At 41.7% G+C, this 23,935-nt stretch overlaps 1 protein-coding gene across 1 annotated transcript in view; it reads right to left on the reverse strand.

The window, feature by feature from the left end:
• KLHL22 (kelch like family member 22) overlaps positions 1-23,935 on the reverse strand; it is a 1,250,694-nt gene that overhangs the window by 887,640 nt on the left and 339,119 nt on the right. The window contains exon 2 of the mRNA XM_044068844.1: positions 13,978-14,271. Within this exon, the coding sequence (XP_043924779.1) occupies positions 13,978-14,210 (233 nt within the window). The 5' untranslated portion in view covers positions 14,211-14,271. The remainder of the gene's footprint in view (positions 1-13,977; positions 14,272-23,935) is intronic.

Raw genomic sequence — 23,935 nt, forward strand, 5'->3', positions numbered from 1 at the left:
TAGAGACCACTCGTGAGGAGAGAGAATTGTCCTGCTTAATTTGTCTGCCAATACATTTGACTTTCCCGGGATGTGGGTCGCTACCAAGAAGCGGTTGGTAGCTACAGCCCATTCCCACACTCTCATGGCCTCTCTGCAAAGGGGTGCGATCTGGTCCCTCCTTGTTTGTTCAGATACCAGACCACCGACATGTTGTCTGTGTGGATGGCGATGATGCCCTGAGGAAGAAACTTGTGTAAGGCCTGTAGGGATAGAAGTACAGCCCTCATCTCCAACACGTTGATGTGGAGAAGAGCTTCGTCTGGAAGCCAGGAGCCCTGAACTAGCCTGCCCAGACAATGCCCCCCCCACCCTATCTGGGAGGCATCTGTCGTCAGGGTAACCACTGGAGAGGGAAGAACAAAGGGTTTCCTTGATCCAAATTGCTTGTCTGAGGCCACCAGCGTAGGTCCCTTTTGCAGCTTTCCGCACCCATGATGTGATGATTGAGGGAAGATCCTGAAAGGACCATTGAGTTGACAATAGCCACTGAAGAATCCTCATGTGCAATCTTGCCAGAGGAACTAAAAGAACCGTGGCAGACATTGAGCCTAAAACTTGTAGAACCATCCTGGCTGGGGCTTTGGATCTCGAGATCAGAGCTTGAACTTGGCCCTGTAAAGTTTGGATCCTTTCGGCAGGAAGAAAGACGCCAAGATCAATCTTGAGTCTATCTCTGCTCCTATGAACTTTATGCGTTGAGAGGGCAGCAAGACAGACTTTGACCAATTGAATGTAATCCCCAGGGTAATACCCAGGAGATGGTGGCTTTGAGGTTGTCCATTAGTAGATGCCTGGTGGTGGCAGTCAGGAGCCAGTCGTCCAGATAGGGAAACACTTGGAATCCAAGACTTCTCAGGTGAGCCGTCACTACTGCCAAACACTTGGTGAACACCCTGGGGGCTGTGGTGAGACCAAAGGGCAGAGCGCAAAATTGGTAATGACTGACTCCCAGGCTGAAGCGCAGATGCCTCCTGGACGCCTGATGTATCGGTATGTGATAATAGGCGTCCTTGAGGTCTATGGAGCACATCAAACATCCTTCTCCAACAATGGGAGAATGGATTGTAACGTGACCATTCGAATTTGGATTTCGTGACGGATTGGTTCAGTCTGCTGAGATCCAATATTGGTCTCAGGTCCCCTGTCTTTTTTGGCACTAAAAAGAACCTGGAGTAATTTCCTGATCCGATCTGGTCAGTGGGGACCGGTTGGATGACTCCTTTTTCTAGCAGCTTTAAAGCTTCTGCGGCTGCCATTTCCCTTTGACTGGGTGGTGGGTCCGGGATTCTTTTGGACGGTGGGGGCGAGTATGTGAATGGGACGGTGTAACCTCCGGCAATGATCCGAAGCACCCATCTGTCCTGAGTGATTGACTCCCAGGCTTTTAGGTGCTTGGCAAAACGACACCCGACTGGCTCGAGCAGCACAGCCGGGCAATCCCTCATGGCGTGTGGGAGGCTGAAGAGCCACGAAAGGACTCGCGGTCTCCAGAATTGCGGGGCCCTCTGCCGCCTCTGGGACGGCGTCTCCCTGAAAAATTTCCCGTCCTCTGCCTCTGGAAGGGAATCTTCCTGCTGTTGGGAGAAAAACTTACGAGATTTGCGGAACCACATTTTCCCCTCCTTTAGCCTTGGGGTAAGGCCGAAGGGAGTGGAATAACGGGCACCTACGGCAGATAAAGTTTTTCCCTCTTGCTCACAGCGGGTAAGGGTGTCTTTAACCTTGGGTCCAAACAAGGAGGACCCATCAAAGGGAGCGTCGGCGAAGGAAGACTTGAAGGCCTCCGAACTGACACAAGCGGAGCCAGGCTTGTCTCCGTGAGCCACGCCTGTGCCTGCCGCTCTACCCGCCCTTCGGCCGCATAGGAAATGAGCCTCATGGACGAGTTAGAAATTGGCGTAAGGATAGCCAACTGAGAGCTAACCGACTGGGCTAGCTGCTCAGGTAGGTTACCGAGAGGAATCTGACAACTCCTTGACCAGATCCCTCTGAAGCCTGGTAAAATGTGCCAAATAATTCAGAGACCTTAAAGTAAAGGCCGCTGAAGTCAGGGTGCGCTTCCGTACCTGTCCATACTCCTAGACTCCTTATTAGGAGGATGGATGGGCGTTGAAGCCTCTGCCACGTCCTGTTGTGTAGCAGATGCCACCACCATGGCATCTACAGCCACGCCTTTAGTGAGGAACTCCTTCTCGGGGAGCAGACAAAAATTTATTTGGACGAGAAGGGACTGGTTCCACGGTATCTGGGTGTTCCCACCCTTGACAAACTAAATCCAGAAGCTCGTCGAAGGCGGAGACACCCAGGAGGCAGAGGGCTGAGCCCCAAAGGCCTTGAGGAGCACTGACTCATCAGCAGAGGGGGTTTGGATAACCAGCCGCCTCGTTGTTTGAGGATCTCTAAGATGTCTGCGAATGAGACATCATCCGAGGACGACTTCGGGGACCCCTCTGCATCATCAAGATCAGTGTCTGATGTAATAGACTCGGGGAGTCCACGTGCTTCCTCTTGCACGATCTCTTCCTTGGGGGTTCCTCCGAAGACAACTCGAAGAACCCTCAGGAGGAGGGAACCCCAATGGGGTAACCTCAGGCCCGGGCTCCACTGACTACGGACAGGGGAACTGCCAACGACCCAGTCTCCACGCCCAGGGAAGGTGCCGGTAAAGCCGGAGAGATGACCGAAGAGGACTTGGCCAAGGCACTCCTCATGGCTCTGAAAGCCGGACCCCAGAATCCTGGGAGTGTCCGGTCCCGAGCCGTGATGGCCGACGGAAGTCCCGCAGCCGGCACCGAGGGAGGCTCGGAACCAGCATAGGTCCCGAAACATCACCCCGGGTCCAGCCGAAGAAGTCCAGCGTACCAAACTCGGACCCGAAGGCCGGGTTGGAGTAAGGGTCGGAGCCGACCCTAAGATCTCCACCGGCTCCAGCAGCACCTGCTCCGGCGGAGCCGAAGCAGTCGGAGGAGGAATGGCAATGGGGTGGGCCAGGGTCATCGGCTCGAAGCCAGCTGGGTCGGAACCGAAACAAATTTTGGAAGACTGGGGACTGGAACAGTCTTTGGAGCACCCTGTCTATATCAGAATCTGACATCCTCGAGACCGAGAGGAAACAGAGCGGGTTCGAGAAGGCCTCTCCAACGGCCCCAAAGGACTAGGGGACCGGCTCGAGGTGACTCAATGACTATCGGCGCCGAAGGAATACACACACCAGATTCCATCGGTGCCGAGGTGGACTTGGCCGAGGAGGAAGTGTCTGAGCGGCGACCCTTGTCGGCTCTGAGACCAGTGGAGCCGGCGAAGGTGACCCGCCTCGATGCCCCAGCCATCGGCTCCGAAGCCAGAGGAGTCGATACTGGTGGCATCGAGGCAGACCGTTCGACCTCGGCTCCAAGTCCTTGGAGCCGAAGGAGGCCTGCCTATGTCTCTTAGCGGTCGGATCCGGCGGACTGGTCGGAACCGGCGCCTTTCTTTAGCCGGAGAAGGAGAGGATGCCAAGGCTTCTTCAAAAGAAGGTTTAATTAACCCCTTAAGAATTAATTTATTTTTCCTCTCCTGGAGGACCCTTGAGGAAAAAGCGTGACATACGCTGCATGACTCCTGTAAGTGTTTTGCACCTAAACAATACACACAGAGCGAGTGATCATCTGTGATGGACATTTTGAAACTACATTTTGTACATTTTTTAAAGCCCGAAGGCCTAGGATTCTGAGACATTATGGAAGAAATTTTCAGTAATCTGACAGGAAAAATGCAATTACTGACTTACTGATGACTACAGTTATCGCTAAAAGCGCAAATGACAAGGAACTTTGAAAACCCTGTAAGAACAAACAGAGCTACAAAAAAAATTTAAAGCCTTTTGCTCTATATGTAAGTTATAGGAGGGTTGACTGACAGGGAAGGCCCTAGATGAAGGGGGCCTAAACCAAACTCAACCCAATCACACACCAAAAGTCTTCAACAATCCAACCAATCACACAACAATGAGAAGAATAGCCGTTAAAACAGCTTTTTGAGGCAAAAACAGCAAAAAACTGACAGAAAAAGTTAGTTAAAATAACTACTCAGCTCAGCCAGCTCGAGACCACGTCTTCGCAGGTTAGCGGCAAACGAGATCTGGGGGACTGGTAGTGGTGCATCCTGGGATATAGTAAGCTCAGCCAATAAGAGACTTCGCTCTTTGGCATAAGCGTGCCGAGTCGGAGCCGAGGGATCGGCTCCGAACCCATCAGTCAGAATGTAGGCGAGATAGGATCACATAACATCTTCATGACACCCATGCAGACGGGATCTGAAAGTTCAACTGCAGAATCCTACACTAAAGAACTGTATGAGCACATCCACTCGTGCATGAATCGTGCCATCCCAAATAGAAACAAGATGCTCTCCTCCACAAAAAGGAAGCCAATCTGGTGATCCCCTGCTATAGACAAACTATACAACAGAAGGAAGAAACTGTTGCAGAAAAGAAGAAAATCCCAGGATGCAAAAAACTCCCTCACCAGCCTCAGTAAGAAGCTGAGATCCCTCATAAAATCCTCAAAAGCTAGTTACAAAAATAAAATTGCCAAAGATTCCAAAGACAACCACAAGGCATTCTATAGTCATGTCAAGAATCTAAATGGCAATGCTCAGATCTGCTCTGAGCTACAAGAGAATGGCATTAAATATACTGATCCCAAGGATATTGCCAATATCCTGGCAGATCGATTTAGTGACAACTTCACCCCCTCTCACCCCCTAAAGGGCCCATCTCAATACCAAAAGATTGCCAAATTCCGGTAATCACGGCCACACAGGTAGAAACCACACTCTCCAAAGCTAAGAATATAGCATCCATGGGACCAGATGACATCCCAGGCTGTGTACTACATGAACTACAAAATGAACTGGCACCTCACCTAAGTGTCATGTTTAATCATAGCCATACCTCAGGCTTCATGCCCACTGAGTGGCGCACAGCTACAGTTATCCCATTCCACAAGGGGGGGATCCACCTTGGATCCCGGGAACTACCGTCCCATCAGTCTAACAAGCCTGATCTGCAAGGGCATGGAACGCATTGTCATGGAACTTATAAACAAAGACATTGGCAACCTTCAAACACTGGACCCCACCCAGTTTGGGTTTGTAAAGGGTCGATCTTGTCTCCTGAACCTGACTGACTTCTTCAAATCAGTCTCCAGAGCTGTGGACGAGGGTAAGGCTGTCCACACAGCCTATCTGGACCTCTCATCATGGTTATTGAAGGTGAGATCACATCGCCACATCATCCTTCTAAGTGGCACACCTCATCACGAAGGGCTTTTCATCCAGAAAAAAGGAGGTCATTGTCCCACTGTACTCATCCCTCTTTAGATCCATTATAGAGTATAACGTCCCGTTTGGTATGTACCTCAAAAGACATCTGCAACAGCTGGAAAGGCCGCAGAAATACCTCACTAAAAGAATTACAGGCCTAAAGCAGATGCCATATGCTGACCGTCTAAAAAAACTCCAGCTATACTCTGTGGCATATCGTCTACTCAGAGGCGATCTCTGCTTAACATACAAGGCCATGTTAAATCCTGAGCTGTTGGACATGCTCCACTTAAAGAAATCCCAATCCCTCAGAGCCACACACTCCAGGGATCTAAACCTTGTCATCACAATGAAGAAAACATGCTGGAGGGATAGGTTCCTGACCCAGAGATTCCCCATACTCTGCCCATACATGTCAAGCAGAGCACCTCCTTGGCCATCTTCAAAAGGAAGTTTAATGACTGGATGGGAGAAAGGAAATTCACCCCGGGGATCATGTCAGTCACCCTGCTAGACAGGGGTCCAGGGAAGTAAATATTGTGGGAAGAAATATCCAGGTAATTGTTATGGCTAGGCTTGTATAGGCCCTAGGGCCGATAGCCTAGTACCAACCTATGAACCTATGACACCAACAAAATACAGTATGTTACCTCCACATCAACAGGGTTTCTGGGAAAACTGCCTTTTCTACACCAATAGTTCACAGCTGCAACAACATGGACAAAGGATTCTAAAAGATGCAGTCTTTACTGACCTTGTAAATTCCTTTCACCTCGCTGATCATGATCTGCTGCTACATTCATTAATTACAGCAGCAGGAAGCAACAACTCCATCTCTGCTTCCACAGGTTTTCAGTGACAGTCCCTTCAACTTACAAACTGACATAACATTTTCACTCTTGTCCTCTACACCCAAAAGAGACCCACACTTCTGCTGTGCTTAGTATTTATCAACAAGCTTTCAATAGGGTTACCACCTGTCCCACTTTGCGAGGGACAGTCCCTCTTTGGGATGTTGTGTCCTGCATAAAAATTGAAAAAATGGCAAATGTCCTGAGATTTTAGGACAAAAATATTTCCTATATTTTACGTAATACTTGCATAACACAGTTATTCTGTATCTTAAACACCTAAATGTTATAAGAAACAGAACAAACAACTAGAATGCTACAAGAATAAGCTTTTATTTAGGCAAAAAAAGTGAATTTCTGTCCTTTGTACTGGCAGTGGGAATGTTTTGCCCTGCAAAATCTGATGTTTGTACCACAATTGTCCCACTTTGGCCATCTGAAAAGGTGGCAACCCTAGCTTTCAAGTGACCTGGCAAATACTAGCACTGACCACTCGACCATCAAAAAAGGAACTAGAGAATTATCTCAACCATCTAAAGCTCTGGCTATCAGAGAACAAATTCTGAAACTAAAAAGAAACAAAAATCATGACAGTTGGATACAGGCAAAAGCTCTTGCTAATTAAAAAGCATTGTGGATAATATGCAACAGTGTAACAATAACAGACTGCAGTAGTGTGCTAGCATATGGGTTACGGCAGTAGTCTTCTAAATATCAAATGAGAGCTACACGGATGTGAAAAATGACATTTTGTAGCACTGTAAAATAATCATTAATCTTCTTATGAAAGCTCAGCAATTTGGATAGTGTTGTTTGCGTTTCTTGGAAACAGTAAAACAAAGTAACCCACACAATCATATCTTCATACTCATAAAACCACTGATAATTTTAGTCGATGCAAACTGAAAGATATTAGTGTCATAAATCTCATCAATCAGAAAATGCATTTTGATACAAATCATTTTATGCTATTACTTTTACGCACAGTATTACAAAAAAAAGCAGAGAAAGTGTCTGCACCAGTATTACCTAAAACTGCTGCTCATCAAAACATTACACTGCATTAATTTTTTTTTCTAAAAAGACATTATCACGTAACTAATTATGCCATGATACCATCTCTTTTTTACATTTAACTATAATTAATTTTATTTATATAATTAATTAAAAATAAAAAATGTTTCACAAATATGCTATACCAGCATTTTACAGGTTCTTAGATAAGTAATAGGCTATCTGTCCTTTTGAGACATTTTTTTAACCCTAGCCAGTTTCCCTCAAAAGTGAGAATCAAACCCAGTACTTTGTGTCTTTACAGTAAACACCTTCACTACTATGCCAACCCCCAACCTGCAATTTTGGTGAAGTATTGGCATCTGCATTCTTAACTGCAACTGGCACATTGTCCAGTGTTCTCCATTACTGCCCAATAAAGATCACTTGGAAACATCTTATAAATATCTTCAGACTATGGCTTAAATCATTAACTTCAAAAATCATGTCAAAACAACCAAATCCAAAATTAGCAGAGTACTACTCTGGGCAAAAAGATTTTCACATTTTTTTATCATCAGAAGGGGGAAGAGCTGTAAGTAAAGGTGTTCAACCTCCTGGATGTGGCATCCAGGAAAAGAATGACGTCCCCAAAAACAGCATCTAACAATATATGTAGCTCCATCAACCTTGCCACCCCAACCCCCTAAAAGCACCACTTCTCAGTACTTCAGAAATCAAAATGGCTATCCATAAAGCAAAGGAGCATACCTCTGCTAATGTGGCTAATCTCTGAACTATTAAACCTTGAAACATTCAACTTTGTTGCAGGTAGGCTCTCAAAATGCCTTCCACTTACTAACTTCAGATCACTGTCAGTGAATATGTAGTTTATATATAAATTAAATGTAGTATGGGTATAAAATTCAATTTTTACATTATTTTTTCATATTTATTTATATTACATTTTAAATGAACCATCTTTTTTAATTTCAATTTTAATATGGCATGTACGTGTTTATTACTATTTCACTTTTATTTTAGAGTTTAACTTATTCATAAATTGATTAATTAGTTAATTATTTAATAAATGTATTAATTGAGATTGTTGTATTTATAGGCTGCCTTTTTCACCACACTCTGATGAAGTCATACAGACGAAACCTAGGTTAGCTGTGGTGAAGGTTGTGAATTTTTTGTTGGAATAAAGCATCTTTTGGGTGAGCCCTTGCCTCCGTGGACATTTTTTACAAGTTTCATTTTTGTTCTTTGGTTTGGATTGTGGTCGGTGCACATGGAGGAAGAGAACTCTCCGGTTAACATCCAGGTGCTTTTACAACAGATTCAGGAGCAACTTCGGGAACACACTGCCTTAATTCATAAACTGAGTGAGTCTAAACAAAGTACCATGCCAGTTCCCACTAATGAATACAGCTTGGGGCTTCCTTTAACTCAAGCTACCCCTGTGGTACAATCATCAGGCACTGATGATGTGGATGAAGGACATGCTTCAGGTCAGCGACAAAATTCTGGTTTACGCTCTAACAAGACTAGTGAAATTAATGTTTCTAAAATGCGTGGAAGTTGGTTAACCAATTCATACATTTTTCAATCAAATATTGGCTCAGTACCAGTGAAACATGTTCCTGCTACGAATAAATCCATGGCCACACTGTTAAAAGAATTCGAGAGAACACTCTTCAAATTGAAGAGAACACAGTTAGAAACTAGTTACTTGACCAAACACATTGAGTTAAGACTTGTACCGAAAGGGTTACATATTTGGCGGTATCCTAATGGATGCGAAAGCAACAGGGATATGATTAAGGAACTGCATTACTTGTTTGACTCTACTAGTGTACAAATTATGGAAATCATGGTCAAGTATAATAACATCAAATGCGAGAAGTTGATTACTGAGCTTGACACGCTTAACTCTAAAATAACACAAGATTTGGTCTTTGAGAACTATTATACCAATTATGTGAACATTATTAATGATGTTGATCAGTGCTGTGATGTTTTATTTAATAAAAAATGTGATAAACTTCATAGAGACGCCAACACATACAAATCGGGGGTTGTTTACCCCTATGATAAGAAGGAAAAAGTCAAATCCATGCATAAAACTAATACAGCCAATCGGAGTGGTAGCCCAGTGAGCGTATTAACACCGGAAGTTATGAGGAGCCCAAATAGCACGTTTTTTGGCGAGAGCGACCCTTTAGAAGACGTTCTGAGATGCTTGGAGAGATTGAAGTGTCTAGAGCCGGTCCGGGAGGAATTTGAGGAGAACCGAAGGGGAGCAAGAGCCAAAGTTACATTTCAAACAGCGGAGCACGATCGGAATTGGGCCAGAGTTGTAAAAAAGTGAATAAAAAGGTATATAGTATACATTGTCCCATGCACTGTGATGATAAATGCATTATTTGTAGTAAATCTCAAGGCAGTTATGATTCCAATCAATTTGTAAGCAGCGTTTCAGTGGACTTATCTACAAACCAAATCGATTGTTTTTTGTCAGATATAAGGGTTGAGCGTGATTTATGTGGAAGTTCATGTCAAGATAACAACAGGTTTGGAAACATTTTGGACCTATATGGTAAGCAAAATGAAACTGAAATGACTTTTACAACGAACATTACACATGATTCTTTTGCAAGCATGAATGGTTTGTTCAACATTGATTTTCAAGATCATGCCTTTAATTCGCACGATGAGTATGTACTAGATGTAGAAAACATTGATTTGAACATTATAGATATTGACCATGATTGCGGTTTGTTAAATGGTGGTAGCAGTATGAATAAGACTGCTCCCATTAGTGATGTTTTTGACACAGATGGGTGTCTAATACATAGCGACCATGTTTTAAATATTGACAAACTGTTGAATCAAGATATTTCTTTGTATAATGTTGACAGCAGTAAGAGTAAGACTGTTTCTGATAGTAATGCAGCAGACAGACAGTGTTCACTACACAATGACCCTAGTACAAATAGTGATGAACGGTTTAATTTATCACAATTGAGTATTTACAACATTTTAGATTTTGAGTCTAATAACAATGTACAGGCACATATTAACTTAGATGGTTCTTACTTGGAGACAATGCAGCAACAGGACCCTATAGATAATTTGTTAAGTACTGCAGGGCAGTTTAAATCAGATGATGGAACCAACACTTTTATTTCTTCTATGGTTGATACGACTGAGGGAGAAATTATTTTAAACGAAGATGTAAACACAACAAGTGAAGTAGGAGTATTAAACAACCCTACTATATTATTCAATGCAGCAAAGGATTTTAAGATTTTTAATTATTCTAGTATTATTTTGGACAATGCACATGCTGAGTTTATGTCAAAAGGTTTTAACTTTGTTCCTTGTAGGAAGGCCAATATTGTTGATACCCTTATTGATTTTAGAATGTTTGTGCGTAAACTTAATTTGGCCTTGTATTTTGAGAATGATATAACAGAAGAAAGGGCCTATCAAGAAGACAAGTTACAAAAACCTAGTACTTTCAACCCCCCATACAATAAAATTACGGAGGTTTTTCAGAATTTATGTGAACAAGCCATCAGATGTCATATAAATAATAGAGAGCATTTGTTTTTGAACAACATGAACAAAGAGGATTCAGATATTCTAAAATTTTTAAAAAATATACCAAATATACGAATTATGAAACCCGACAAGGGTAGTGGAGTTGTTATAGTTGACAAAGGCGATTATGTGAGTGAGATTTTAACCATGCTTATGAGTGACAATTATATAGAAACAAGCAGAAATGAAATTAACATAGCCTATAAAAAGGTTGAATTGATTTTAGATGATATGCTCTTTCAATGTGAAATAAATGAGAAAGAATTCAATTTTATGTCTAACAATGCACCAGTGGTTAGTGGAATTTTTGGAATTCCCAAAATACATAAAGGCCTAAACAATGTCAAGTTTAGGCCTATAGTTGATGGGAAGAGAGGTAAAACTACATTTATCAGTCAGTTCTTGGATACAAAATTAAAACCAGGTTTACAGAAGTTTCCTCAAATCACTAGGGATTCGTGGCATTTACTTGATAAAATTAAAAAACTGGACTTTCAGAATGATATTTGTTTTGTCACTATTGATGTCATTAATTTGTTTACATGTATACCACATGATATGGGGCTAATGTGGTTGGAAGAACAACTTTTTGCAACGGGCATTTATGAACAACACACCATTAATTTATATGTCAGATTAATGGAAACAGTCTTAAAAAACAATTTTCTGTCCTTTGAAGAACACTTATTTCGACAATTCACAGGGGTAGCTATGGGGGCAGCTTGTGCCCCCATATATGCTAACTATATAATGGCCTATTGGGAATCTAAATTTGTATTTGATTGCGAATTTAGTTCACATACTAAATTTTATACACGTTTTTTTAGATGACATCCTTATTATTTGGCAAGGGGACAAAAACATGTTGGAAGCATTTATTCGATACATTAATCAAACAGTGTGGTTTTTAAAGTTTACACATGAGGTTAAATATAACAACATCACATACTTGGATATTAGGTTGATTTTTGATAGGCCAAAGAAATGTTTGATCTCTAAAATTTACAGGAAGCCCACGTTCTCCAATTCATACTTACATTTTGATAGTTGGCATCCAGTCCATCAAAAGAAAGCCATTATCAAGGGGCAAATGGTAAGAGCAGCCCGTATGGTAAGTGAGGACGTGGACTTCCAGGTCGAGTTGGACTTTATGATGAAATTATTTTTGAATAGAGGGCATCCTAAATACATGTGTGAAGAAATTAGACGTGAGGTTCAAATTAAAAGGGACAGCGGCCTTTATGTACCTATTTTAAACAGTGAAAAAGAATTTTTTAACGTTTTAAATGGAGGTGTGAGTAGTAATGTTCCATTCAAAGAACATTTTTTATATATATTAACTTACAATGCGGATGCAGAGTACATTATTAGAATAATTGAAAAATACTGGGAATCCTTTTCCAAATTGGATGAATTTTCTAGGTTGGCTACACACAAACTCAAGTTTATTTTTAGAAAGGATAAAAGTTTAAAATAAATTTTTGAGAATAGTACTAAGCCGGTTGAAATTAGGACCAACAAAAACTTGGGTAACTTTAAATGTTAGAGATGCATGACGTGCAGACACATTTTAATAACAGGTAAACAAATCAAAATTAACCACACCTCTATTAAATTTATGGGTCATTTTGACTGTTATTCTCAAAATGTGATTTATCTTGCCAAATGTCAGGTGTGCACGGCATTTTATGTTGGCAAGACCTGTAGGAAGTTCAGGGAGAGAATTAATGAGCACATTTTAGACATTAAACATAAAAAAGTGACTAATTCTTTAGCTAGGCACATCATGGCATATGAAGATCATCATTTCAAGTTTTTTGTTGTACAACAACAGATTAAGGACCAAAATGGAAGGGTCTTAGATTGCCATCTTGATGTTTGTGAGTTAAAATGGCAACTAAGACTTCAGGCTTACATTTATCCTGGTTTGAACGAGTGTGTGTCGCTCAAACCCCTGTTGAAACTTAGGTTTTTAACATGTTGAGGCTGAAGCCTTTTTGTTTATTGGGTATGTTGCACATTTTTCATTTCCATTTTTAAATAATATGTAGTTTATATATAAATTAAATGTAGTATGGGTATAAAATTCAATTTTTACATTATTTTTTCATATTTATTTATATTACATTTTAAATGAACCATCTTTTTTAATTTCAATTTTAATATGGCATGTACGTGTTTATTACTATTTCACTTTTATTTTAGAGTTTAACTTATTCATAAATTGATTAATTAGTTAATTATTTAATAAATGTATTAACTGAGATTGTTGTATTTATAGGCTGCCTTTTTCACCACACTCTGATGAAGTCATACAGACGAAACCTAGGTCAGCTCTGGTGAAGGTTGTGAATTTTTTGTTGGAATAAAGCATCTTTTGGGTGAGCCCTTGCCTCCGTGGACATTTTTTACACTGTCAGTGGATACCCTACTTTAAACATCCATAACTCAATTACATTCTAAAATCACAGTTTTTTAAACAGTGGCCCCACCTCACATGGGAATCATTACCAGCACAATTAAAATAAATCTCTCCCTTCCATAAATACAGGCTTTTAACTTAAAAAAGTGCCTATTTAAGGAAGCCACACTGCTTTACTAATAACACTACTAAATAAACCCAATCCATAATACCCTTGGATAGAAAGGTGTCTCTGCATACCTTCTAATAAATCAAAAACAGAATGTCTGACTACACGACATACTTAAACTCATCACTTTCATACTCCCCTCTTACTAACAACTTTTTTTTTTGTTTTTCGGCCTAGTCTCCTCTCACTTCCCTCCCGGTCCTCTTAAATCACACACACATACTGTAGATATACACAGTGGCACATAACTCGCAAACTCTAAATATACATTCATTTTTTCTCTTTCTTCTTTCCTTTCCTCCCTCAAAGTAAGTAATTCTCATGTCAGCTTTGCAAACACTTACTATACAATGTATCATATATGTTGACTGTAGCTCTCCTATGCTGAGCCTGATAATGGTTCATATGGATCACTGTTCTAGCCTGGTTAACAAATGTAAATAACTTGTTTACAGTTGCATCATTTTACCGAGTAAGCAATAGCGAAAGTGAAACAGACCATCACATTTCAAGTTTCTCTAAGAAAGGTATGATGTGACTGAATTCTACAAGTTTTATATCGTTTACAAGTTTGGCACAACATCTACCTGAAGTAATCACATGATGCAGCTAAAACAATGCGATGTGCCTCTATCATCTTTTCCTCCACTACCAGCTGCACATCGAAGAGGATACGACTGTCCCGAAGAGCCACCAAGCCCTCCAACAGATGCTGTGTATGGCCAGAGCTGCGGTACTTTTTGCTGGTGCTTGCCTGCTGCTGCAGAGAAAGTGGCAGATGATCTATGCAAGGTGGTGTTACTCTGTGATCCTCCGCCATGTCGTTCAAATGACACTATTACTGTCGAAGTTTGTCTTCCACCAAAGCGAGGGACCCAAAACTGAAACAAAACAAAAGCTTAAACATTTAGTTTCCTGCCAAATGTAAATTTCATAAACTCTTGTGATATAGGCTGATGCCATTGATGTGCAGGCACAATGCCACAAAGTAAAGGCTAGATATTGGGGGGGGGGTCAGAACATTAGCAAGTAAATAAATCAGAGAACAAATTTAACATCCTGAAAACACTGCTACAACTATCAAGGAGGAAAGTCACCTGCATACCATAAAGACACCTGCACAACTCTTAATGCTAACACATGCCACCAATTAGCTAACTACCTTAATTTAAGTACACAGCTATGCTCATTTTTACATGCATTTGATCAACGCTGTCAAACAGATTTAAATCCATTTGTTAGTGCAAATGACAAACCCCCTCAAAAGCTAGAAAGGATGGGGTTGGTAAGTGGAGGAGCCACAGTGCACTGAGGCTGGCAAAATGTTAACATACATGGTAAGGGCAATAAAGGCTACATTTGAAAAGTAGTCAGCAGAAGGGATCGAGTACAGAAGCTTAACCATTTTTAGGTAAAGTGCAGAAAGTTGGAAGGGAGGGACAGAAAGTAAAGTAGGCAGAGGAGAGGAGGATGGGACTTGGTAGGAATACGAGACAGCAGATATAAAATGGTAATGAAAGAGACAGAACCACAACAAACAGCAACAAGAACCAAGAAAAATCCAAATGTCCACAAGTGACAGAAACCAGAAACAGTGATGTTAAAATGTCAAATCTTTATTTCACCACCATGAAACAAAATCCACAATAAAATTAAGCGCTTCCGCTCGGTTAATACCGAGATTTCTCAAGATGAACACATAAATGAAATAACATCATTAAATAGATAGTAATAAATCATGTGACTTGTTAGTTCATTAACATAATTAATAAATAGTCGTCGTATTAAATACAAACATGTTAATAAAATTCATTTTTTGAGTTCATACTATTAAAAATAACATAATAGAAGTTGTAATACTTGTACAGCACTCATAATCCTTATTGCATAAAACCAATAAAAAACATTAAAAAATTATTCCGTGTGTATGACTGACCATCCTTTAGGCATAAAAATACATGTCACTTCAAAGTTCTCATCCCACTTTAAATCCTTTATAACACTTAAAAATACACAAATGTGTAAGTTTGTACGAGTTGGACAAAATCTTACTAGCCAAGGTGCCGTGATATAATTACACTGAAAATTCTTTAAAAATAAGGTGAGTGTGCAAAGTGATATTTGCCAAATCTTATTAAAAACAATTATAAATTCAATATTCATTATGAGGGAACACACTCAGCCCGGGGTCTGGATGTCTCTATATCTGTCTCCCTCCAGGCCCCAATAAGACTCCCCGCTGGTACAGCTATAGGGTTAGGTCCTCAGACCACTGTCAAAACCAAGTCCTCCAGCACCCTGTCTGTAAACCCAGTGCTTCATGTCCCTGCCCCATGTAGCTGACACATACACACTCTTTAAGATTTAATTTTCACACACACAACCACACACACGCACACACACCTGGGAAAGGCTGGCACACATTACCTGCTCTACCAACTTTGCCCAGACTGTAAGGCAGTTATCACTGCCACCAGTCTGTTACTATAAGGGTCTTAAAAAGGTGTCTAATTATACTGTGTAATATTAATACTAATACAAATAGTAGTGGTTCATCAAGATGGCTAGGCCTTCTGGAGTGGCCCACACAGTGTCACCACATAAATACAAGTACTCTCAAAAGTTATAGATACTTTCTACAAGGACCAGCCACAATAAAAGTTTTAAATATATTTAATAATAAATAAAAAAAATTACATGAAAATACTACATATATATATATATATATATATATATATATATATATATATATATATATATATTTATTTATTTATTTATTCACAGTAAACCACAGAGTTCAGATCTCAGGAAATATTGAAAAGAACACTGACAGACAGACTCAGACAAATAAAGAAAAAAAAACAATATTTAAACTAAGCTTCACTATGTTCCTGACTGAATCTAAGATAATTTTACTGTTCCATAGTTAAGTTATTTACTACCATAAGGCAAGATGCTGTGGGTGACGGTCTTTCTAATTACGCTTCCCAAACAGAACACTCAATACTCTGAAATTTCTCTTTGTAATATCTAAAATATAATTTCCAAGAGGGCTGGCAGAATGACCTCATCTGGTTACCTATCTCTAGGTTCTCACAGTATTCTCCTTTGAAGCTGAGACAGGAAGTTAGCGCAGAAGGCCACAATACACATACAAATATTTATGGCAGTGCCTGGGGCCTCCACTCTTTTCACTGAGCTAATGGACAAACGCTCTTCCCCAGACCCAATGTCTCAGGTCCTATTCAGCACTGTGGGGTGCCTTTTAAGAGTTTAACAGCTCATTTACATTTCCCTTATTTTTCTTAAAATTAACCTCTGCTGTGCCAGTATCCTCTACTAAAACTTATACATTTAATTCAGCTACAATAATACAAGCACATTTCTCTTCATTTCAGCAGGGTGAACTACTGATGCATTTCAACACAAGCAAAGCTCACAACTACATTTTTAGCAAAAGTATCTGTACAAAATTACTTTGATATACAAATGACATACAGTTCTAATACATTTGTAACATAAGCATCTTGTATAATTCAGTTTGATATTCAAAGGACATATCATTCCTTACAAAACACTTGCCCATATCATCACACACCCACAATCTGGTAACCCCTGGTTAGCATCCATTTTTGAGGGTCTGCTTGAAATCTGTTCACCTGTTTCCTAGCACATTCAGCACTAATGAGATATAGGTTGCAGTCAGGGTTACATTCACTTAAAAAGCAATTTTAAAGGCTTGCTTGGCACACCTGCAAAGCAGGTAAGAATGAAACCTTCCTTGCTCGTTTATGTACCAAATCATTGTTGTATTATATGTCCTTACCTATAAGCTTCCCTGCTATCTCTTTAACGTTTAAGTGATTTTCTCTCAGTTTGCCCTTCCAAGCTCCATTTAACTAGGCAGCTTCCAAATAAGCCCTCCCAGGCCAGGTTTGAGAAATCTAAATCTATGGTCAAAGTCATCATAGGAAGAGATGCCCTGAAATTCTTCTATTCTGAGAACTCTGCTAAATCCACCACAAGATATATCATTTAATGCAGGGAAGAAGGGGAACTTTGCTCTCTAAAGGATAAGTATACTGACACCATCCATTTCTTACATACACTGAAATTTCCTCATGTGCAGACATGCTAGGACCAACCTTTACAATGCAAGATGCAATGAAACCTATCAGCCTAAGGAACTGGTAGTGATCTCTGCTACAGAATATTTTGAAAGTACTGAATCAGAATATTTTGAAGGTATTGGGTCAAGGATTTAACTTTGTCCTGGAAAAGGAGGGTTCTGCTCAGTGAGCTGTCCAAGCAAGCCCCCAATAACTTTTCCTTGTTGCTCCCCAAGAGCAGTGAATATGCCAAAGGGGTAAGGAGTTGAATTGGAAAACATATCCCTCTGATGCAAACCTGAGGTGTTTTCAGAGTCCTCTGGTGACAGAGATATGAAGACAGGCATCTTTCAGGTCAGAGTCACCAACAGTGCATCTAAAGAAAGCGTTAGTATCAGGCTTTGAAGAGTGAACATTTTGAATTTTGTGACCCTGATGAATTTGTTGAGACAGCATACATTTAGAATGGTCTCCATGGACCCTGTTTCCTTGGACCTAGAAAAAGTCTTAAATTAAAGTCTTGTCCTCCTTCGCCCATCTGAACCATTTCTATGGCCCCTAAGTGAAGCATATCTCAAATTACTTTTAGTATGATGACCTTTGGTAACTGTAGGGAATGCCACTTGAGTTTGGAAATGTCTAGGAAATGCAATATGGCCCTTTTTTATCATGACTGGCAAGCAATGATCATGTGATTTCCTCAGAATTGCTTATAAAGAGGGTTGAGTGTCCCCTCCAACTTTTTTCTGGAGGGGAGAAGAAAATAAGGGGACAGATGTCTAAGTTGGAGTGGGTTTGGGGTGAGGAGGGGACATCGGTAACTGGGCTCAGTCACTACTGTTCCCTCTAGGTGTCTTAGCCTAGAAGGTCCAGTGGCTCATTGCCAATCTTTCTTAAATTTCCCATTCTTTTCTTTGCCAGAACTAGCACTATTCCATTCAGGGTGACAAGACCAGGTCTTTATGGGGAAGTTCCTGCTATAACTCTGAATACATATAGGTTCATAGGTTCATAGGTTCATACTAGGCTATCTGCCCTAGGGCATTTATAAGCCTAGCCAGAGTGTGTGTGACTTTCACCACTCCTTAGGATGAGAATACTATACCCATTAGTTTGCTGTGCCTCTGTCCAGCAGTGATACAGAGATGATTCCCGGGGTAAACCTACGATCTCCCATCCACTCGTCAAGATTTCTCTTGAACAGAGTCAGTGAGGGGTTCTGCCTCACATGGACTGGGATTCTGTTCCATAGTGTAGGGAGTCTCTGGGTGATGAATCTGTCCCTCCAGCACGTCCTATTTATATCCGTGTTGAGGTTTAAGTCTCTTGCTCTCGTGGCTCTGGTGGATTTGGATTTTTTGAGGTGGAGCATGTCCATTAATTCCGGGTTGGACATGGCCTTGTATGTCAGGCACAGATCACCTCTAAGCAGATGGTATGCGACTGAATAGAGCTGGAGTTTCTTCAGTCGGGCATCGTATGACATATGTTTGAGCACCTTTATCCTTTTGGTGAGGAACTTTTGGGGTCTTTCCAACTGCTGCAGGTGTCGGGTAAGGTACATTCCGAATGGGGCGTTGTACTCAATCATTGGTCTGATAAGTGAAGAGTACAGGGGTACAATGACCTCTCCTGATCTGGATGTGAATCCCTTCATGATCAGGTGGGCAATGTAGAAGGTCTTCCTAACCACTTTGGCAATGTGAGTGTCAAAAGAGAGGTTACTGTCAACTTGGGTCCCCAGGTCCCTGATAACTTCTTCCGTGTTTAATGGATTACCACCTATGTGGTAATTAGGGGTTACCTTGTTTTTCCCAAAGGGTATGACTATACATTTTTTGGCATTTAGCTTAAGGCCATGGTTCAGGCACCAGTTATCCATTTCTATGAGACCTTTCTGGAGGATGTCTGTGTCTGATGGAGTGTCAATTATGGTGCCCAGTTTGCAGTCATCTGCATATTTTGCCAGCCACAATCCCCCTATGTTTGCCTGCACTTCAGAAAAATAAATGCCGAACAAGAGGGGGCCCAGGACTGAGCCCTGTGGGACACCGCTCGTGACCGGCTTATAGTCTGACATGGCACCAGCAACTCTAACCCTGTGTGTTCTGTCCTTGAGCCAGTTTGCAACCCATCTTGTGACATATGGGTTTACATCTAAGCTGGTGAGCTTTTCTATGATGCCCGAGTGGGGTATTGTGTCGAGCAGCTTTTGCTAGGTCAAGGTAGGCTGTGTGAACTGCCTTACCCTCATCAATGGCCTTAGTGACTTTTTCGAAAAAGTCGACCAAGTTCAAGAGGCAGGATCTGCCCTTGACAAAGCCAAATTGGGTAGGATCCAGTGTCTGTAGGTCCCCAATGTCTTTATCTATGAGTTCCATTATGATCCTCTCCATAGCTTTGCAGACAAGGCTCGTCAAGCTTATGGGGCGGTAATTTCCAGGGTCCGTAGAAGCACCGCCTTTGTGGGGTGGGACCACAGTTGCCGTACGCCATTCTTTGGGTACGTATCCTGTAGTTAGGCTAAGATTAAACAGCAGCCTTATGTGTGGGTTTAGTTCCTCATTGAGTTCGTGTAGCACACAGCCAGGGACACCGTCCGGTCCCACTGATGCTGTGTTTTTTGCTTTAGAGAGAGCAGCTCTCACCTGGGCATCTGAGATGTTTGGGAGGCTAGAGTCTGGTGGGATATATATTTCCCCTTTTGGGGGGAGGGAGGGAGGGGAGAAATTTGCACTGAACCTGTCTGCCAGTATGTTGGCAATGTCTGTGGGTTCAGTGATTTTTTTATCATTTTGGACTAATTCTGAGCATATCTGGGAGTTTCCACCCAGGTTTCTAACATAGCTAAAGAAGGCTTTATGATTGTCTTTTGTGTCATTAGCGATTTTTCTCTCAAAGTTGGCCTTGGATGATTTTATGAGTGATCGTAGTTTTTTGCTAGTATTGATCAGAGATGCCTTCCCATTTAGGGATTTTGCTCTGTCATGTAGTAGCTTTCTCCTCTTGTTGTAGAGTTTGTTTATGGCTGGAGTCCACCAGACCGGGTGCCTGCCTTTGGTGGAAAGGGTCTTGATTTTATTAGGGATTGCTTGATCCATACATTCCTGGAGGTGCTTGTAGAAGGCATTTGTAAGGGTTTCAGCAGCGTGGGTTGTGGTTTCCACTGGCTCAGGGGCCTTGAAGGATACCACTCCAGTCTTAAGAAGTGTGAAGTTTGCTTTTGAGAAGTTCTTCACTGTGGTCTTTTTTGCTGGGGGTGGGGCGGGATGTGGATCTCCAGTGAAATTAATTTATGGTCTGATCTCACCAATGAGGGATATACTTCGGTGTGGAGCATTTTGTCCCCATGTTTGTGATGATCAGGTCTAGTATATTTTCTCCTCTTGTGGGAATGGTGACTAGTTGTTCCATAGCATTTGAGTTTATGAACTCAAGGAACCTTTGGGCTAGGGTGTTGGGGATTGAGTAATGTTCCCAGTCTATGTTTGGGTAGTTGAAGTCACCCAATATGATGGTGTTTGGAGAGACATTCATACTCTCCAGTGTCTTCAGGAAGGCTGTGTGGGTTTCCTGAGTTTGAGAAGGTGGTCTGTAGCATGTTACAAACTGTAGGGCAGTTCTACCTATGGTTAATTGCACCTGGATGGTCTCCGATGCTTCGTGCGTTGCCACTAACCTGGAGGTGTGGGTATCCTTTATGAATATGGATACTTCCCCTCCTTTTGTGGTTAGGTCCAGATTTTGGGGCGGACGCATGATATGAGGTATAACCTGATAGTGCTGGGGTGCTCTCAGGAGCCTTGAACCAGGTTTCAGTCACAGCACAGACATCGATGTTCTCCATACTGAGGAGGGCTTCGAGGCGTGCATCTTGAGGTTTAGACTTCTGGCATTGAGCAGTATTACCCTTAGTTTTTCTCCATTTTTGTTTTCTAGGGCAGTAGGTTTATCATTTGAGCCTTGCCTAAAAAAGGCACTATGGGGGTGGCAAGAGCCTTTGCCAATATCCGGAAGCCCAGGGGTGACAGGTGCAAGCCGTCCCTTGCGAAGCAGCGTGGCTTGTCAAGCATGTCATCCCAGGCAGACAGACATTGGATCCCCTTAGAATGACACCAGTAATTAAGCCAATTATTAAAGCTGATCATTTTGTCTCTGTATTGTGGCATCATTCTTGGTGAGGGTAGGATACTGCTCAGGGTCATACCGGCCTGGGCTACATAATCTGAGAGCTCCTCTATGTCTTTTTTCATGTAGTCCAGGGAGGTACGTCTCAGGTCGTTCACACCGGCATGGACAATGACTGAGTCATACTTGTACTTGTTGTGGAGTGACCTGAGTGCTTGTGTTATGTGGCGGATTCTAGCGCCTGACAGGCAGCTTACTGTGATCTTTTCCTTGTTCAGTCTGGTGAGTGGGACGTCAGTGTGTCTGACTATGGAGTCACCTATAACAAGTGTGTCTGGCATTATGTTTGGCCTTAAGGGCTGTGACTGTTTAGCACACTGACTTTGAGAACTATGTGTTGCATGTCTTATGTCTTGAGGTGGCAGTTGCTTGGGTGTCTGCTTTGGAGGCCTCTGTAGTTTTGGTAGATTTCTGATCAGTGCCTCCGAGTATGTCTTTGTGTGTTTATGTGTTTGTTTTGCAGTTGTGATAGTTCTATGTGAAACTGGGTTTGTGGTGTGCGTGGTTTCCTTCTCCTCCTGTCTGGTCTTGCCAGTCCTGAGTTGAGAGAGATCATCCTCCAGTTTGGCTATATAGTTGCATCTCTCACATGTATTTGTGTTTTGTGGGAGAAGGAGTGGGTTGTCTGTGTACATGAGGCAATTGTAACATTGCCTCAAGATGCCCAGATTCACCAGCTGAACAGGAGAGGACGCGAGCAACTGACCCTTCGACATGCTAGAAAAAGTGAAAAAGTTTGCTGTGTAACTGAGTCAGAAGGGACCTATAGGGAAATGGGTACTCAAGGGGATTCTAGGCTAATGTAGTACTTTGTTTAGCATACAAGTACTTTACCTATATAAAAATGCTTTAGGAGCAAGTGCTGAGCTTTTGAGATAGAGAATAGACTGTTTAGATTGCAAGTAGAGAAGTTCTAAGGGAAAAATTGAAGAGCAGACTTTACGGAGCCAGAAATAGTTTAACCGGCGCTGCCCGATGGTGCTCTATGGGCAACTCCGCGCTAAAGCGGGCTTTATAGCAGGGGGTTGAAAAGAGCTAGGAATTGACCCAAAATGGCCAATAGACTACAAGTTTCTGGCTGGAACCACTGCTCTAGGGACAAATAGGCTGCTCTGTGCTCCCCACTCCCACTGGTTAACAAAGAAGCTTCCCTTTATCCAAATAAGGATGTGGAATAGCACAGGAACCAAGCCAAAGCCCAGAGATCAGCAAACTCTGAAGACTGGACTATTCTAGTTCAGTAAGGCGGGAAAACAAGATTTTTTTTTTTTGCAGAAAACAGAGGAAAAACAGACAGTAAATGCTATAAATGCTTTTAAACGGCTAGCGCACTTGAGTGTTTTAGCCTACAGGTAAAATTAAGCAACAAATAACTTTTTTAAAAGTGCAAAACAGTTAATCAACACCAAAACAGTTTAAATAGAATGCAGAGCTGTATAAACAGGCAAAAATGCAGTCGCTAAGCAGTAAATAATCAAAAAGCCAGAAAAAAATACTTAAATCAGGAAAAAGTCACTCTTTTGCTCTCTGCTGCTTGTAGAACTCTGCAGGACACCACGAGGAGCTGTGCTGAGTTGAATACAAGTGAAAAAGCACGCTAAAGCGGGCTTTATTACAGGGGGCTGAAAAGAGCTAGGAATTGACCCAAAATGGCCAATAGACTGACTACAAGTTTCTGGCTGGAACCACTCCTCTAGGGACAAATAGGCCGCTCAGTGCTCCCCACTCCCACTGGTGAACAAAGACGCTTCCTTTTATCCAAATAAGGATATGGAATAGCACAGGAACCAAGACAAAGCCCAGAGGTCAGCAAACTCTGAAGACTGGACTATTCTAGTTCAGTAAGGCGGGAAAACAAGATTTTTTTTGTTTTTTTCTTTTTTGCAGAAAACAGAGGAAAAACAGACAGTAAATGCTATAAATGCTTTTAAACGGCTAGCACTTGAGTGTGTTAGCCTACAGGTAAAATTAAGCAACAAATAACTTTTTAAAAGTGCAAAACAGTTAATCAACACAAAAACAGTTTAAATAGAATGCAGAGCTGTATAAACAGGCGAAAAAGCAGTCGCTAAGCAGTAAATAATCAAAAAGCCAGAAAAAAATACTTAAATCAGGAAAAAGTCACTGTTTTGCTCTCTGCTGCTTGTAGAACTCTGCAGGACACCACGAGGAGCTGTGCTGAGTTGAATACAAGCGAAAAAGCGCGCTAAAGCGGGCTTTATTACAGGGGGCTGAAAATTGATATTGA

Source organism: Protopterus annectens, chromosome 4.part0 (assembly GCF_019279795.1).
Source record: "Protopterus annectens isolate FY-2018-M chromosome 4.part0, PAN1.0, whole genome shotgun sequence".
Taxonomy (NCBI): domain Eukaryota; kingdom Metazoa; phylum Chordata; order Ceratodontiformes; family Protopteridae; genus Protopterus; species Protopterus annectens.